The sequence below is a fragment of the Littorina saxatilis genome, linkage group LG7 (assembly GCF_037325665.1).
Source record: "Littorina saxatilis isolate snail1 linkage group LG7, US_GU_Lsax_2.0, whole genome shotgun sequence".
Taxonomy (NCBI): Eukaryota; Metazoa; Mollusca; class Gastropoda; order Littorinimorpha; family Littorinidae; genus Littorina; species Littorina saxatilis.
In genome coordinates, this window is record NC_090251.1 from 53,251,379 (window position 1) to 53,266,220 (window position 14,842).

The window sequence follows — 14,842 nt, forward strand, 5'->3', positions numbered from 1 at the left end:
AAAACATTCCTATAAAATAAACTCCATTAAATAGAGGAGCAATACTTGTGAGGCATAAACAGTGTTTAATGCCAAAAATGTCCCCCCCCCAATATTTTGGACGTCAAGCGGGGTTTGCTTTTTACAGCGTTTCGGTTTTTCGTTACATCTGCAAAGTGGCCGACTGCGAACGTTATCAGTTCATTGGAATGACTCTCCAACAAAGTTAGCTACTGCGAGAGAGTAGGGAAGAGCGAACCTTTGCATACTAACCAGTCTAACCAGAGGTAAGTTTTCATGTTTCATTCTTTTATTTAGAGTTTGCTGTGTGTACTCGTTTGCCGCAATGTGTCACTCACTCTCTGTAGTCTGTCAGTGTCATGCGTCATTATCAACATCCTCAAAGAGTCTAACTCTAAGTCAAACCACAGGCAGAAGGTATCGTTCACTGGACCACTACTTTCATAGAAAGACTACAAGGTATTTCACTCAGCTTCGAGTCGTCTGTGTTCTTGGAGTCGCTTCCTGCGGACAATTTTTTTGTTCAAGACGGTTGGCCTCTTCCCACAGTCTGTGTAAGGTCAAATAAATACAGTTGAATGATTTTTTTAACTATATGTACCTTTAATTTTCAGCTGCCGTACGCTGCAGGTTGTTTCTTTTGACGAAGCAAAGATATATCTGTAAGGACACACTAAAAATCTCTCTGAAAAACCTTGATATTCAGTTCCAATAATGGCGTAGCATAAGCTATACTGGTGCCCAGACCGCGGAAAACAGAATAATCCACATTGCAGAGCAAAAGCGCACAATCCAGAAAACCAGGGCAGCCACAACCCCAACAGCTGAACACTCGCATGCGGAACGGGAATCCTGGCCCGGACAAGCTTATCAGTTATCTACTGGACAGACTAGAGATCCAAGCATACCATGAGCCTGCGGTCATCTTCCAAAACAAAGGACGAACAACATTTACAATGAAGGTAAATCTTCTGGTTGTTTATGTTGGAGCTACACATAGCTCATTGATTAACAACAATATGTGGAGACAAGTCTCACTGTATAACCATTGAGTGGCAAACATATGCTTGTGTATTTTATGAGTGGCACAATCCTGGTCAAAATTCAGTATGCTTCAGACAGTGATGCTTATCATATTGAACTAGGAAGATAGTGACTTTGCTGGTCATCATTGACATTGATCTAAATTAACCAATCAGTGCTTTATAACCAATTTTAAACTAGAACATTTGGAATTAATGGCGTTTAATTCAGAGGAATTTCTATCAATTTCCTCTCAACATCGTCAATTACTTAAGTTTGTGTGTAAGATAACCATAATTTTATTGTTTTGCTATACTAACTATCAATCACTGTAGTTTTATTTACTACGTTGTTGTTGTGGAGATCGCTAGATACCACTGGAATCGAATGGAAGGATATAGAACATTATAGAACTTACTTTGATTAAGTGCGCAGTCACTCATGACGTAAGCGTAGACGCTCATCGAACAGATGGAACTGTGTAGATCTAACCAGATTAGTGTCGATGTTTCCCGAATATTCTCGTTATGTCCATTAACTATATAAGTAGGGCTGCGCACACGTATTGTTCTTTACCAGTCTTGCACTTGCTCTTTCTTACACTGTGCTGAGAGATATTGTCACCGTTGTTCCAGCTGTTAATAAATCTACAGAACCTACACAAATCGTTGTGTCTCCTTTGCGACTGAGAGTGACGAAAGGAAAAACACGACAACTGGCGTCGCCGACAGTTACTTCCCTTGTCTATTCGGAGTGACTTATTACTGCAAAATGACGGAAACAGAGCAGCTGATAACGCTTCTAAGGGAGCAGTTGGAGCAACAGCAACGCCAGCACAAGGAAGATATGGAGCAACAAATGCACCAGATGGAGATGATGATGAAAGTGTTCAGTGGTGCCGCAGCTTCTGCCAGGGAGGAAAGCTACGACGATCCGAGTGCTTCGAATCTACGTTTTCCCATTACTACACAGGCAGCTGCAATCCCATCTTTTGTTGCGTTTGATGCAACATCGGAACTGTGGCCTGACTACTGGTCAAGATTTTGCACGTTTGTGGTCGCCAACTCCGTGCCGGAGCAGCGCAAGGCTCAAGTTTTCTTGACAAATCAGACTGCTACGGTCTACAAACAACTGGCAAATCTGGCTACTCAGCAAAATCCGCCCAAGGACATCAACAGTTTGACAATGGACGAAATTGTCAAATTCATGAAAGAACAGTTCGACCCGAAACTCTTCATAGTGCGTGAACGTTTCAAGTTCTGGAGTGACATGAAACGGAAGCCAGGCGAAACTCTCCAGGAGTTAGCAGCGCGCATACGCCAAGACGCCGCTACCTGTGACTTTCCTTCGATCAAAAACCCACAAGACGAAGCTCTGAGACAGAGATTCATATGTTCTGTCAACAATGAGGCTGTCTTAAAGGCTCTATTCAAGATCAAGGACACAGAGCTGGATTTCGCACGTGCTGTCCAAGTCGCGATTGAGACTGAAGACGCAGCGAAGGTTGCCAAGGAAACTGTCTACGGTTCCAAGACCATGCCAGTCAACAAGGTCCACCAGAACAAGACTACGGGTCCACGAAAGAACCACACGCAGTCTAATTCCACAGACAGGAAGTGCTACCGATGTGGAAAGGCCCACAAAGCAACAGACTGCCCCTACAAAGACGCCAAATGCCGATACTGTGACGTCACAGGACATTTGGAAGCTGTCTGTAGAAAAAAGCAACATCAGAATCGGGAACGACATTCCCAGGCTTCCGTGAAGAGAGTCACGAAAGCAGAGCTTGTCAACGCGATCCTCGGTGAAGTTCCCCAAGATACTCCTAGGTTGGATGTACCCATAACAATCCAGGACCGACAGTTCACCATGGAACTGGACACCGCAACTACAGGAAATTTTGTTTCTCTTCCGGTCTGGAGACAACTAGGAAAACCGAAGCTGGATGACGTCACACATCGTTACGAGTCTGCCAGCAAGCACGACCTGCCCGTGCTGGGAACTTTCATGGGCCAAACCAAGGATCCAGTGACTGGTAAGCAAAGCTCAATTCCGTACATCGTCACCAAGATCCCTCATCTGAATCTGCTAGGACGCAACGCAATCCAGACTCTGGGAATTTCTGTGGACAATGCTCTAGGACTGAGGAGCATAGAGAGTCACGCTAAGAGTGAGGGTGCAAAACCTACGCATCCAGCGACCTCCAACGCGCCTTATGCTGCCCTGCAACGAGATTGTCACAGACTGTCTGATAAATTCCCAAATCTCTTCAAACAAGAATTGGGATGTCTCAAGGACTTCGAACTGGACGTGAAGTTCAAGTCTGATGCGAAGCCGGTTTTTCACACGGCACGTCCGGTACCTTTCGCTCTTCGTGATGACCTCGCCAAAGGCTACGAAGAAGGCATCGCAAAAGGAGTCTGGAAGCCAGTCCAGTTCAATGAATACGGAACGCCAGTGGTACCAATTCGTAAGGCACAAACCTCGGGCACCCTGAAGCCCAAGCTACGGATCTGTGGTGACTACTCAGTGGGCATCAATGATCAGCTTGAAGATCACCGTCATCCAATGCCACTCCCAGAGGAACTGATGCAGAAGCTAGGAGGTGGATTCGGATACACCAAGATCGATCTTGCTGATGCCTACAACCAGATCAAGCTGGCACCAGAGAGTCAACGCAGGCTAGCCCTCAGCACTCACCGTGGGGTACTCCTGCAGCAACGACTTCCTTTCGGGATAAAGTCAGCACCTGGTTACTTTCAAGAGATCATGGAAAACCTGACCTGTGATCTTCCTGGTGTTGCCGTCTTCCAAGATGATATACTCGTCAGCGGGAAGGACGCCAACGACCACCTGAGCAACCTGGAACGTTTGCTCACTTGTCTGAACGACAAAGGACTCAGATGTCGTCGTGAAAAGTGCGAGTTCGCACAAGCCAGTGTGGAATACCTTGGACATACCTTATCGGCCGAAGGGATCTCCAAAGGATCGAAGGTCGAGGCAGTTTTGAAAATGCCAGCCCCTACGGACGTCTCAAGCTTGAAGTCTTTCTTGGGCTCAGTTCAGTTTTACGGGAAGTTCATCCCTAACCTGGCCAGCATGGCAGAGCCGCTCTACCGCCTGACGAAGAAGGCGAACCCCTGGAAGTGGGGAGATGAGGAACAGGCAGCATTTGAACAGTTGAAAAATGTGCTTTCCTCGGATCAAGTTCTGGTACACTTCGATCCAAACAAGACTTTGGGACTAGCTTGTGACGCGTCCAACGTTGGAATTGGAGCAGTCCTATTTCATCGCTATCCAGATGGAAGCGAGCGCCCAATCGCCAACGTGTCCAAGACTCTCACGGCTGCAGAAAGGAACTACAGCCAAATCCACAAGGAAGCCCTGGCCATCATCTTTGGCTTGCGGAAATTCTACCAGTATCTCTACGGACGTCAGTTCATACTGGTGACAGATCATAAGCCGCTGACATCACTGTTCGGACCGAAGAAAGGGACCCCACTGCTCGCAGCTAACAGACTAGCTCGGTGGGCCCTGTGGCTGAACCAGTTTAACTACACCATCGAGTACCGGAAAACAGCGGATCATGGCAATGCAGATGCCCTTAGTCGCTTGCCATACGGAGATGACATCGACTTCGACAGGGAGGAAAGTGGTGAAGACATGGACATGGTGTGTGCCATCAAGGTTCTCAGTCTTCAAGTCCAGCCTGTGGATGCCAATATCCTCCGTCAAGAGTCAGGAAAAGATCCAGTGATATCTACTGTGATGCGCTACGTCCGTGAAGGCTGGCCACCAAAGAACGCTGAGATCAATGAAGATGTCAACAAGTTCCGGAAGTTGTCGGACTCTCTCAGTATCTGCCACGGATGCCTCGTCCATGGATCGAGAGTGGTGATTCCACAGAGCCTGCAGTCCAAGATCCTTGATCTGCTGCATCTCGGACACTTCGGCATGGAACGCATGAAACAGTTGGCAAGAACTGCTGTTTACTGGCCCGGTATCGATGCTGCTATTGAGATGGCTACTCGACGATGTGACTCGTGTGGTGAACATCAGAACAAGCCATCCAAGCCTCCAGTTCACCCATGGATGCTACCAGAAAAGCCGTGGAGCCGCTTACACCTGGACCATGCAATCAACTTCATGGGTAGAGACTGGCTGGTGATCACGGATGCTTACTCCAAGTATCCATGCATTCATCCTACGTCATCCACGTCCTCTAGAGCCACTCTAGACCTGCTGGAAGAAGATTTTGCTCATTTTGGATTGCCTCACACACTTGTCACTGACAACGCGCCGACCTTCACTTCTGAAGAATTTCAGAGCTGGTGCAAGGAACGGGGGATCACGCACCTGACAGGGGCACCATATCATCCTGCTACCAATGGAGCCGCCGAACGTTTGGTGCAGACATTCAAACAAGCACTGAGAAAATCTTCTTTGCCACCGAAGCGTGCTCTTCAAGAGTTCTTGATGCAGTACCGGAGAACGCCGACATCCTGTGGTTTCTCTCCGAGTGAACTCTTGAATTCCAGGCAGTTACGGACAAGGATCGACACTCTGCTGTCCTCGCCAGCCCACATCGCTCAGGGCAAGCAATCCAAGGAGGCATCCAAGTCTCAGATGACTCCAGACTTGAAAGCTGTCGTCAAGGTAACCAGACAGTACAAGGCCGGAGATCCTGTGTATGCTCTGTACCATGGACCTCGCCGAGACAAACAACCCCGATGGGTACCAGCAGTCATCAAGAAGTCTCTGGGTACTCGCTACTTCAACGTCATGGTCATTCCTCATGGTCCAGTATGGAGACGACACTGGGAACAGCTACAGCCACGCTACACCACTGAGGAAGACAATGAACCTGGTGAGGAAGTGGACACTGTTTCTGAACTTGTAACAGATCACCCCATGGAGATCTTGGAAACTGTGCCACAAACTCGGAGACAGACCAAACCCAAAGGTACTCCATCCGTTCCAGAGTATGGACCAGACAATCCAAGACGGTCAAAGAGAACACGCAAACCCACAGAGAGACTTTGCTGTTGATGCTTGAGGAGTAGCATCAGTTTAGGTGGGGAGGTGTTGTGGAGATCGCTAGATACCACTGGAATCGAATGGAAGGATATAGAACATTATAGAACTTACTTTGATTAAGTGCGCAGTCACTCATGACGTAAGCGTAGACGCTCATCGAACAGATGGAACTGTGTAGATCTAACCAGATTAGTGTCGATGTTTCCCGAATATTCTCGTATGTCCATTAACTATATAAGTAGGGCTGCGCACACGTATTGTTCTTCTTTACCAGTCTTGCACTTGTTCTTTCTTACACTGTGCTGAGAGATATTGTCACCGTTGTTCCAGCTGTTAATAAATCTACAGAACCTACACAAATCGTTGTGTCTCCTTTGCGACTGAGAGTGACGAAAGGAAAAACACGACAGTTGTGTTGTGGTTTTTTTCAGGTATTATGTTCTAAACTTTGTTGCTTATTATTGTACTATCGTTTTAGGGTCACAGTTATTTTACAAATTATATCATCTTCTAGTTTTGGTTTTGTGCTCAGCTGTTAGTGTGCCTCGCATTTCTCGCTTAGGTTGTCTCCCCCTTTTTGTAAACTCATATTTTTTAATTAGCATTTTTGGTTATTTGGTACGTCTGGTCATCTTATAACAAAAATGTCATTGAACTGAAAAAAGAAATAATAACTTAGTTTCATATTTGAACATTTGGCAGTATGTTTCTTGTGAGCCAGAAAGATCTCACCAGGAACCCAACCTTTACCCAGTTAATTCTACACATTAAAATTTAAATGGAAAATTACGAAACACATAAGAACATGCAACTAAATACACACTGGCAGTACTTGTTATAGACAATCAATTGATATACGGTATACGACACGTCCTTGAAACACATAGAACAGTTCTCAAGAAAGAACATTGGCAATTTCCAGTCTTTTTTGTGTTGCAGACATGCAGTGATCACCACCACATTGACCTCCGTCCTCGTCTTCATCTTCACTCTCCGACAAGTCAATGTCGTCCTCGTCCACGCCATTTTCTATGATAAAGTTATGTAGGACACATGCTGAAAAAATTAACATTGGAACTTCACGGATGTTCGTCATCTTGAGATCCTTCAGTCTGCGGAATTTTCCTTTCAACAAACCAATAGCCCGCTCCACGTCAACTCTTGTCCTTGCCTGGGCTCTGTTGTAGGCAGTTTCCACAGGGGTCAGATGGCCGTTGTCGCGGAATGGAACCAGCAGGTACTTGCGGAGACTGAGGGTAGGCCGAGTCCCAGATCATATGGTACTCTGGAGGCAGCTTACTTGCGTCAGACTCCAACACTCCATGGAGATCTGAGTTGGGGAAAACTCGGCTGTCATGCACGGACCCAGTGTAACCCGTAAACACATCCAGAAAGAGGAGGTCTTTGTCGCATACAACCTGAAACAAGTCGCGTAAATCAATATAAAAATAATCTATCAGCCTGAAACTAAAAACCAACCACAACAGAGGCTACATGTATATCCTAATGCTTCGCTAGCCTAAACCATAAGACTGAGCTGAGCACAGCTCCTCTCTGCAGAACATGCGAATGAGGTGCCTACTGTCCCATATAATTCATTTATCATTGAGTGCATTTTCAGCGTAACCATGACATGCATATGAAATGATAACGAATAATATAAAAAAATCATGTCTTTGAAGCTGGTAAACATCCCCATTATCACACCGAGGACTGTGTTCCGCCTTATTTCAGCCGGGCTCGTTGTTACTCCGTTTTCGGCCAGGCTCAGTGTCACGCAAACGAAAGTGTCTTCATAAAAACACAAACTATTACTTTCACACTGATTTAAGCTAAAATTGATGAATGTCAGTAGAAAGAAGAATAATTGTTTTCTTTGTAGACAGCTAAAAACGTCTTTTGCTTACCTGGTTAATTGACAATAGCCGAATGGAAGGCATGCATGCGTTTTTTTTAGTGAAAAATGAAGGTTCAACGTACATTTCTCTCAAACATGGATTTGAACAACAAATATTCCTCTATTTTTACTATTTTGGGTAAAGCTATAATCATCTGTATCAATTGCGTGCTTCAATGCATCCTCACTATGTCATAAGAAGCAATCAAAACAAGCAAGTGGTGTACGTTTTGTTCTGCGCTGGGCCTCCTGCATTTTTGCACTGGGCTTGCTTTTGTTCTGGGTGTCCAGCGTGGAACAAAACTTGCCTGACATGGGTTTTGGTTTTACTTCTCGTGCCTCAACGCAGGTTCGGGAAAATGCATCAGCATAACAGCAAGAAACTATAGAACAAACTTATGATACAGAAAAACCATAACATGATACCATTGCTTATCATTTCTTCAGTTTGATCAGCTTTTTTGCCCAAAAAGCGACAACCCGCATGTATTTCAAGCCGATGGGGGTCACATAATAAACCTTGTCAGATAAAAATAACACCAATAGAGAGACAAATTACTTAGGTTAGTGCTAAAAACATCCGTTCCTGGAAATGAGTTTTTTTTTTAGAAGACATAGTTTGTACTTTAGTGCAGACACTTACGTTTGCGTGACACCAAGCCCAGCTCAAAACGAAGTAACAACGAGCCCGGCTGAAATAAGGCGGAACACAGTCCCCGGTGTGATTATCCATGCTTAGTCAAGAAATGCTTGAACAAATTTTTAATAAATTTGATCAGAAAGTGCTGCCTCAACTTTCACTAAAAGTAAAAGCGGTATATGACATGTATCTAACAACAGGAAAAGAAAAGTCAGAGAAACGATGTGTAGGTACATTTTCATGATGGTTTTCTTCGAATAAATCCACACACCATCATAATTCATACTTGTCTGAACTCCCAATATCGGTTTAAACATTTTATATTTCTCACGTAAACCATCACAGATACTGTCAGGCTTTTACACACAGTACAAACACCCTTTCATTGAAACACTCACCCCTTGAGAACATAGGTGCTTTCCGTAAAAAGCGAGCAATTTTCACACAAAAATTGTTTTGCATGGTTTATCTTACCCCGGAGCCATCGACATCGTGAACTCTGTTATTCCACTTTCCCTTTTTGACAAAGCAGTCGTCAGGAATTTGAATGCGACTCGCTGTGAGCTTGTCTGCAATAGCACGTTATTATGTACCTCTGACTATGCACAAAACAAACAGCTGTGGTTCACAAGAACCCTCGTGATGACTTTTGACTATTCACAGGAACTGGCACACCTTACGTGAACCTGCTTCCGGGCGTTCCTTATTTTTTAACTTTAAATACTTCGAGTTTTAATGATCTTGTCTTGATGAAAAAATATTTATTTTATGATTTAAGAATGTTTGTGTAACACGCTGTCAATTTATTATTTAGATTTGAAAAGTTCGGTCTAGCGCCAAAACGCACCTCGGTCCGATTGTCTTGAAGACAATCCGCAACATTAAATCTTTGAAAATTACTCGCTCAGCCTCTTTACGTAGGGCACCTAGGATGTTCCCTTTGGTGAGCGTGATGGTTTACGGGAGGCGCACTTTGCCTTTAAATACTTGTCTTTAAATTCAAAGATTCAAATAGTGACTTAAAATTACAGTAGATTCCAATTATGAAATGACACTGCTAGTGTTACTCTAGTATTTCAATAGGGAATAAATACACAGGCACCATAATGGTCAGGTCCTCCAACCTTTCAGTTCTGCCAACATTAACAATCCACCTATCTGAAACAGAAAGTGATCAAATCTGTTACCTGGAGATGCATCGCTGGGAAACCAGCAGATGTACGCGTCGCTGTTCTCAACCCTGGTTCCTGGTATCTTTATGTAGGTCCCACCAATCGCTCCAACTACGCCGGGAAACCAGCTCTGGCTGCCCATTTCCCAGCTAATCGAGCCAGGTCACATCTTGGTGGCCACTGGATGACATCTCCTGTAAAGAACAGAAAATTGCATTAAAATATGCTGATCACAGTGTTAATTTTATTCAAAATTATCTGACAGTTTACCCATGTCTGTACTATTTACAATTAAAGTTACAGGTCTCCCAGTCCCAGCCACACGCCGGGGAAGTGTTACGACAGAAAAAATTGCCGTTTGTTACGATAGCATTCTGCAGTCCCATAGTCAACAAGGTTTCAAGCCCGAAAGGTGTGTAACTTCCAAACTAATAATTATTGTGGCGTAATTATCGAAGCCAGCAAAGTTTATTTGTTCTCAGCGGATTTATGATTGCATGAGGATTAACATGTTATCGATTTAATTTTTGAGGCTTCTGTTTTAGATTTGTGACAGTCGTATTTGTTGAAATTGTTTGATTTGGGGATTTCTTTTTAAATGGTGGAGATTACAAGAGGCTTGAAGTGCTCAACAACGGTCATTTGATCAGGTAATGTGATGTATCATAACTGAAATGCATCAATAGCAGTGTCCCAATATTCAAGTGTGTTTGTGTCATCGGCTGAGGAAAAGAGCATGTGTATTTTTTTGGTACGCGTCGCCGTGCTAGCAGTTACGACCGCCAGCGATGCACTGATACGGCCGCCCCACTTTTCTGTTACGACCGCCGACTGTTTCGGCTACGGCAGCCGGCACTCATTTTATTCGTTTAATAATGTTATTGCCAAAGTTTGACAGTTTGCAAACAAATATGAACGGGTTTCACTGCACATCGGTTGTGCACCGTCGTGTTATCAGGAATTTTGATTCCCTGCCCTCTTTTATTTAATATCGCATTCGTCACAGTTTATATATCTAGAGTTCTACTTCCAGTTAAGCGTGCACATAGTTTCAACGGGCATGTACATATGACAAGTTCAAATGTCAATTGTCAAAATCAGTCGCTGAAAATCCAACTCGGTCTAAAAGACGGACACAAAGGAATCCCACTCACCAATTACTCGGGTGAGTCAGGGGGGAGATTGGGGTGGGGTGGGGGTTAATAACTAGGAGTCAAATTCAGATTAAAAAAAGATTTGAACTGGGTATGCATTACTGTTGTCAATATTTTTGAAGAAGAAAAATGCCTCTCTACAAAACTTTGATTGTAATTAGTTACCTTGATGCGTCTATGAGTATGAGACACTGAACCGCCTAAATATCTTTCTTACCTGCACAATCTGTATATCCAGGACTTTCCCCAGTCCCTGTTCGATGAGAGTGTATGTGCCATATTTGGCACAGTGTCCTGGGCTATCTGACCGCCCATCACCAATCAGCTCTAGACTTCTTCCCTCGTCCTGAAGCTGCGAAATGAGCTCTGACTGCTCCCGTTTCCATTTTCTTTCCACTGTAGAAAAAATGAAGTGCCGCTGATGCCAGAAGAACGTGCTCTCCAAAATGTAACGCACATTGAGCAAGTAAAACAGCCGGAGAATTTTTTTCGGGCTGCAGCCAGAGAGCACAACAGCTGATGACAGGAGCAGGTTCCCGCAGGGCATCTGCTTTATGTACGGTTGGCTGGTCCACTCTCTGAAGAAACAGCACTTGGAGCAGTCTTGTCGGACGTGGATGCAAGATCCAACTGTCTTCGATATGAAGGCCTTCGCAGGGTGAGAGCATCGAGGACAACTCTCAAACAGCTGCATCAAGTTTGCCTGGAAGACAATGTACTTGTCTTCCAGGTCGGGGCTGGGTCTCGGCTCAGGGGCATTCCTAAAACACACAGGTTATACACTTTCTTAGCACATAAAGGGTTACTATGGAAACTACATGTGCCATACACAAGAACAAATTGTTTCACTGCTAGTGCTATGGATATAATTACTTCATGTTATACATGTCGCAATGACAGTGAAATCCAGTATAACAAAAACATTAAGATGAAATTAGCTTCTTACTTGTGATGAGAAATTAAGCTAAATAATGTCAGAACAAAAATGTTTATTGACATGTTTTTGGTGTTTTCCCCCCATTTAATAGACAAAAAGGGGCTATGGCCAGTGAGATAAAGACCAGAGAGAGAAAGACAAAAACAAAGGACACAGTGATAGCAGCTAAAAATAGCTGACTGTCACCCAAAGTAACCCTTGACTTCTGTCTTACTTTTTAAAATGTAGAGAAGTAGATGTCTATTGAAAACTTACAAGAACTGCGGATCTTCTGGTTCACCTCCATCCTCGTCAGCAGGCTCGTCCTCTTCCGCAGCTGCAGCGCGCTGTCGTTCGCCTTTTCGTTCTTCTTTCCCCACACTTTCATCTGTAGAAGTTAGAACCGGCATTGCGTTTTAGAGGTGGGGCGTTGATCAGGTTGCATTGGATCCTGACATCCTTGGTTTCGGCAATGGCAGAAACATCTGAAGAACAAATGACATTGCTGATAATTGATAATTACAAAACAATGTACATTTCACTTCAATAACCGGAACAATGACAAGTTAATTTTAGTTTATTTATATTACTGTAACAAGCGGACTACTGATATTCATTTACAATACCATATAATCATACCTGTAAACTTAAATTAGGAACAGATTTTGGAATGTTGCATTTCTGCTGCAAAAGTAAACAGGAGTGAAGCGTGCAGTAAGAGGGATGTCGTTAGGCGTCGGACATCGGACATATATAACGATGAAAATCCCCAAATGTCCGATTCACATTGCCGCATGTCGGTCAGATGTCCTATCGTTTTAGCCTAAGCGTGGTCATTGTCCGATATGTACTCCATTCCTTCGGACAGCGCGATAATCGTTAATTTTCATTTCAAGATACAAATCTTCTAAAACACCGAACGCTCTCGTGTTCAGCTGACACTGAAGTTGCCAGTGCCGCGTGCGGATCTTTTCTTTTGTCGGGAATTCCCGAACCGTTTGTGGTATGCGCCGTTTGGGTATTTATACCGTCTCGGTGCAGCGCACTGATCTAAAAATAGTGGATTATTTTTAGATCAGTGCATGCTACAGGAGTACGGGAGACAACTCCAACTGACTAAATTTGTCGTCTGCTTTTGTTTTAGATATGAGACGAAGCACTGAATTATGCCGCTGGAAAAAAAACTAAAGCCTGCAAAAGACCAGCATTAGATCAAACCGATCATTTTGTTTTTCAACTTTTATCCAAATCATGCCGTTTGTAATCAAAGTAAGAGCTCTGAAGTTGTCCATGTTGGTTTCTTTTTTGTGGTTTCTTTGAAACTAAACAAATACAACATTATACGCACACTGTGTTGATGTATTTACTATATTATGTGTGTGTTCTACAGCGCGCGTGTGTGTGTGGGCGCATGACTTTGGAACAATTCCATGGAATGTGTTATAAGCTGTTTGGCGTAAATTCATAATGTCCTATTACACTTTCTGAAAGCGGTCAAATGTCCTATTTATGCTGAAGAACTCAGGACATTTGTCCTATAGGTATGAATTTGTAGCAACATCCCTGCAGTATGTATAATAGTATATCAGACCAATTATATATATATATAGCTCAGAATAGAGATATAAATGGCAAACTTTAAAACAATTCAAAAGAATATAAACGATAAGAAGACTGTTAATCTGAAAAGCTCACATTTATGTTTCCCTCGCAGTTTGATGTGCACTTGCACATGCTTGGATGCTGATGACGTGGCTGGTGGTACTTCTGGTTGTAGTTGATTCCCACGTTCCTGTTCATCCTCCTCTTGTAGCTGAAAAGCCTCCACATTGTCTTCGTCATCCACTTTGACATTCAGCGGGCAGTTGAAGTTTTGCTGCTGTAAAAGTAACAAATTGCATACTTATAAAACATCTAGTGAATACAAACAGCTCTTGATTTCCTTTTAATTTTACCGTACCCAACCAATTTTTACCAAGCCTATTTCAATTCTCACTGCCAATGCTAATTGCTATGGAGTACGTGTGACTGTGAGTGTCAAATACTGTAATTTTATAATCCCTCATTTCCTTTTATCTTCTTTAACCAAAGTTCACCTAGCCTACATCAATTTAACAAACCATATATATATTATATCACATATGTTCTGAAAAAGAGTGGCACTGGCACAAATTGACAAAACATATGGGGATCTAAATCAAACCAAAGCCGAACATCTGATGGGACAATAATGATACTGAACAGCTGACTGGCATGGTGACTTGTTTGAATTTGATGCCTGTGCATGGATAAACTGATTTGCAGAAAATGTTCCTTACAATTACATGAATGTATCACATCTATACTGATCTAGATGAATTTCCTGTCACTCACTCACTGTGACTAATCTAGTCTTTCTATGTAAGTATAGTGGTCCAGTGAACGATACCTTTGCCTGTGGTCACTGTCACTCCCTGTCAGAGGAAGTGAAAAAACTTAGACTTACTCGTGTTGCGAAAAAAACAAAGTATTTAGTCTACACCCGAGAGAGCATTTTTGGAACAAACAGTGTAGAGTCAATATAGGGAGGACAGAGGACAGAGGAAATTTTAAGGCGACATCATAAGTTCTACCTCAGTACCTACCTCGCGTGCAATGGCCAATGTCGAGTTTCAACCGCGTAGTTCGTCGACGACACACTTCTTCTTAAAAGTCAGCAATATTATTGACGACGTGGCGAAAATATTCTGACCGGGTTTATTTGCATTGGGCCAAAAAAAAAAATAGGTGTGGTTACGGTAACATAGCCAAAAAAAAATAGGGTAGGAAGGTAGGCAATCACCTTTTTTTTTTTTAACTTTTTTTTTCTAATGTGTACAAATTAAACCTACTTGACAGGGAAATAAGTGTGCGACTCGGGCGATTTTGCTTTCATTGCGTTTTCTGCACTGGTTTTTTTTTTTTTTTTTTTTGACAAATGTAATAAAAAGTTATAGGGTCGGCCCCTAAAAATAGGGTAGGTCG

The 14,842-nt window shown here is 43.3% G+C and overlaps 1 protein-coding gene and 1 long non-coding RNA gene across 3 annotated transcripts; one reads left to right on the forward strand and one right to left on the reverse strand.

The window, feature by feature from the left end:
• Positions 1 to 690: 690 nt before the first annotated feature.
• LOC138971797 (uncharacterized) lies at positions 691 to 7,498 on the forward strand. Its single transcript, XR_011457378.1, has 2 exons — positions 691 to 962; positions 7,000 to 7,498. It is a non-coding gene; the product is annotated as an uncharacterized lncRNA (long non-coding RNA).
• Positions 6,502 to 14,574, reverse strand: LOC138971796 (uncharacterized). Of its 2 annotated transcripts, XM_070344612.1 has the most exons (6): positions 14,464 to 14,574; positions 13,535 to 13,718; positions 12,116 to 12,324; positions 11,141 to 11,684; positions 9,785 to 9,963; positions 6,502 to 7,478 (listed from the first exon to the last, which is right to left on the reverse strand). In XM_070344612.1, exons 3-5 carry the CDS (start codon positions 12,247 to 12,249, stop codon positions 9,919 to 9,921), a joined length of 723 nt encoding a protein of 240 aa, XP_070200713.1. In that variant the 5' UTR covers positions 12,250 to 12,324; positions 13,535 to 13,718; positions 14,464 to 14,574; the 3' UTR covers positions 6,502 to 7,478; positions 9,785 to 9,918. The 2 variants fall into 2 exon arrangements, with proteins under 2 accessions (XP_070200713.1, XP_070200714.1); XM_070344613.1 differs by lacking the exon at positions 14,464 to 14,574 and having other exon boundaries at positions 13,535 to 14,263.
• Positions 14,575 to 14,842: the final 268 nt, after the last annotated feature.

What these genes read in the sequence shown, in the direction of transcription:
- LOC138971796 (XM_070344612.1), bottom strand. Translation starts at nt 12,249, where the DNA reads ATGCCGGTTCTAACTTCTACAGATGAAAGTGTGGGGAAAGAAGAACGA. An exon ending in CCAGAAGATCCGCAGTTCTT is followed by an intron (nt 11,685 to 12,115) that starts GTAAGTTTTCAA and finishes TGTGTGTTTTAG; the next exon opens with GAATGCCCCTGAGCCGAGAC. An exon ending in TGGATATACAGATTGTGCAG is followed by an intron (nt 9,964 to 11,140) that starts GTAAGAAAGATA and finishes TGTTCTTTACAG; the next exon opens with GAGATGTCATCCAGTGGCCA.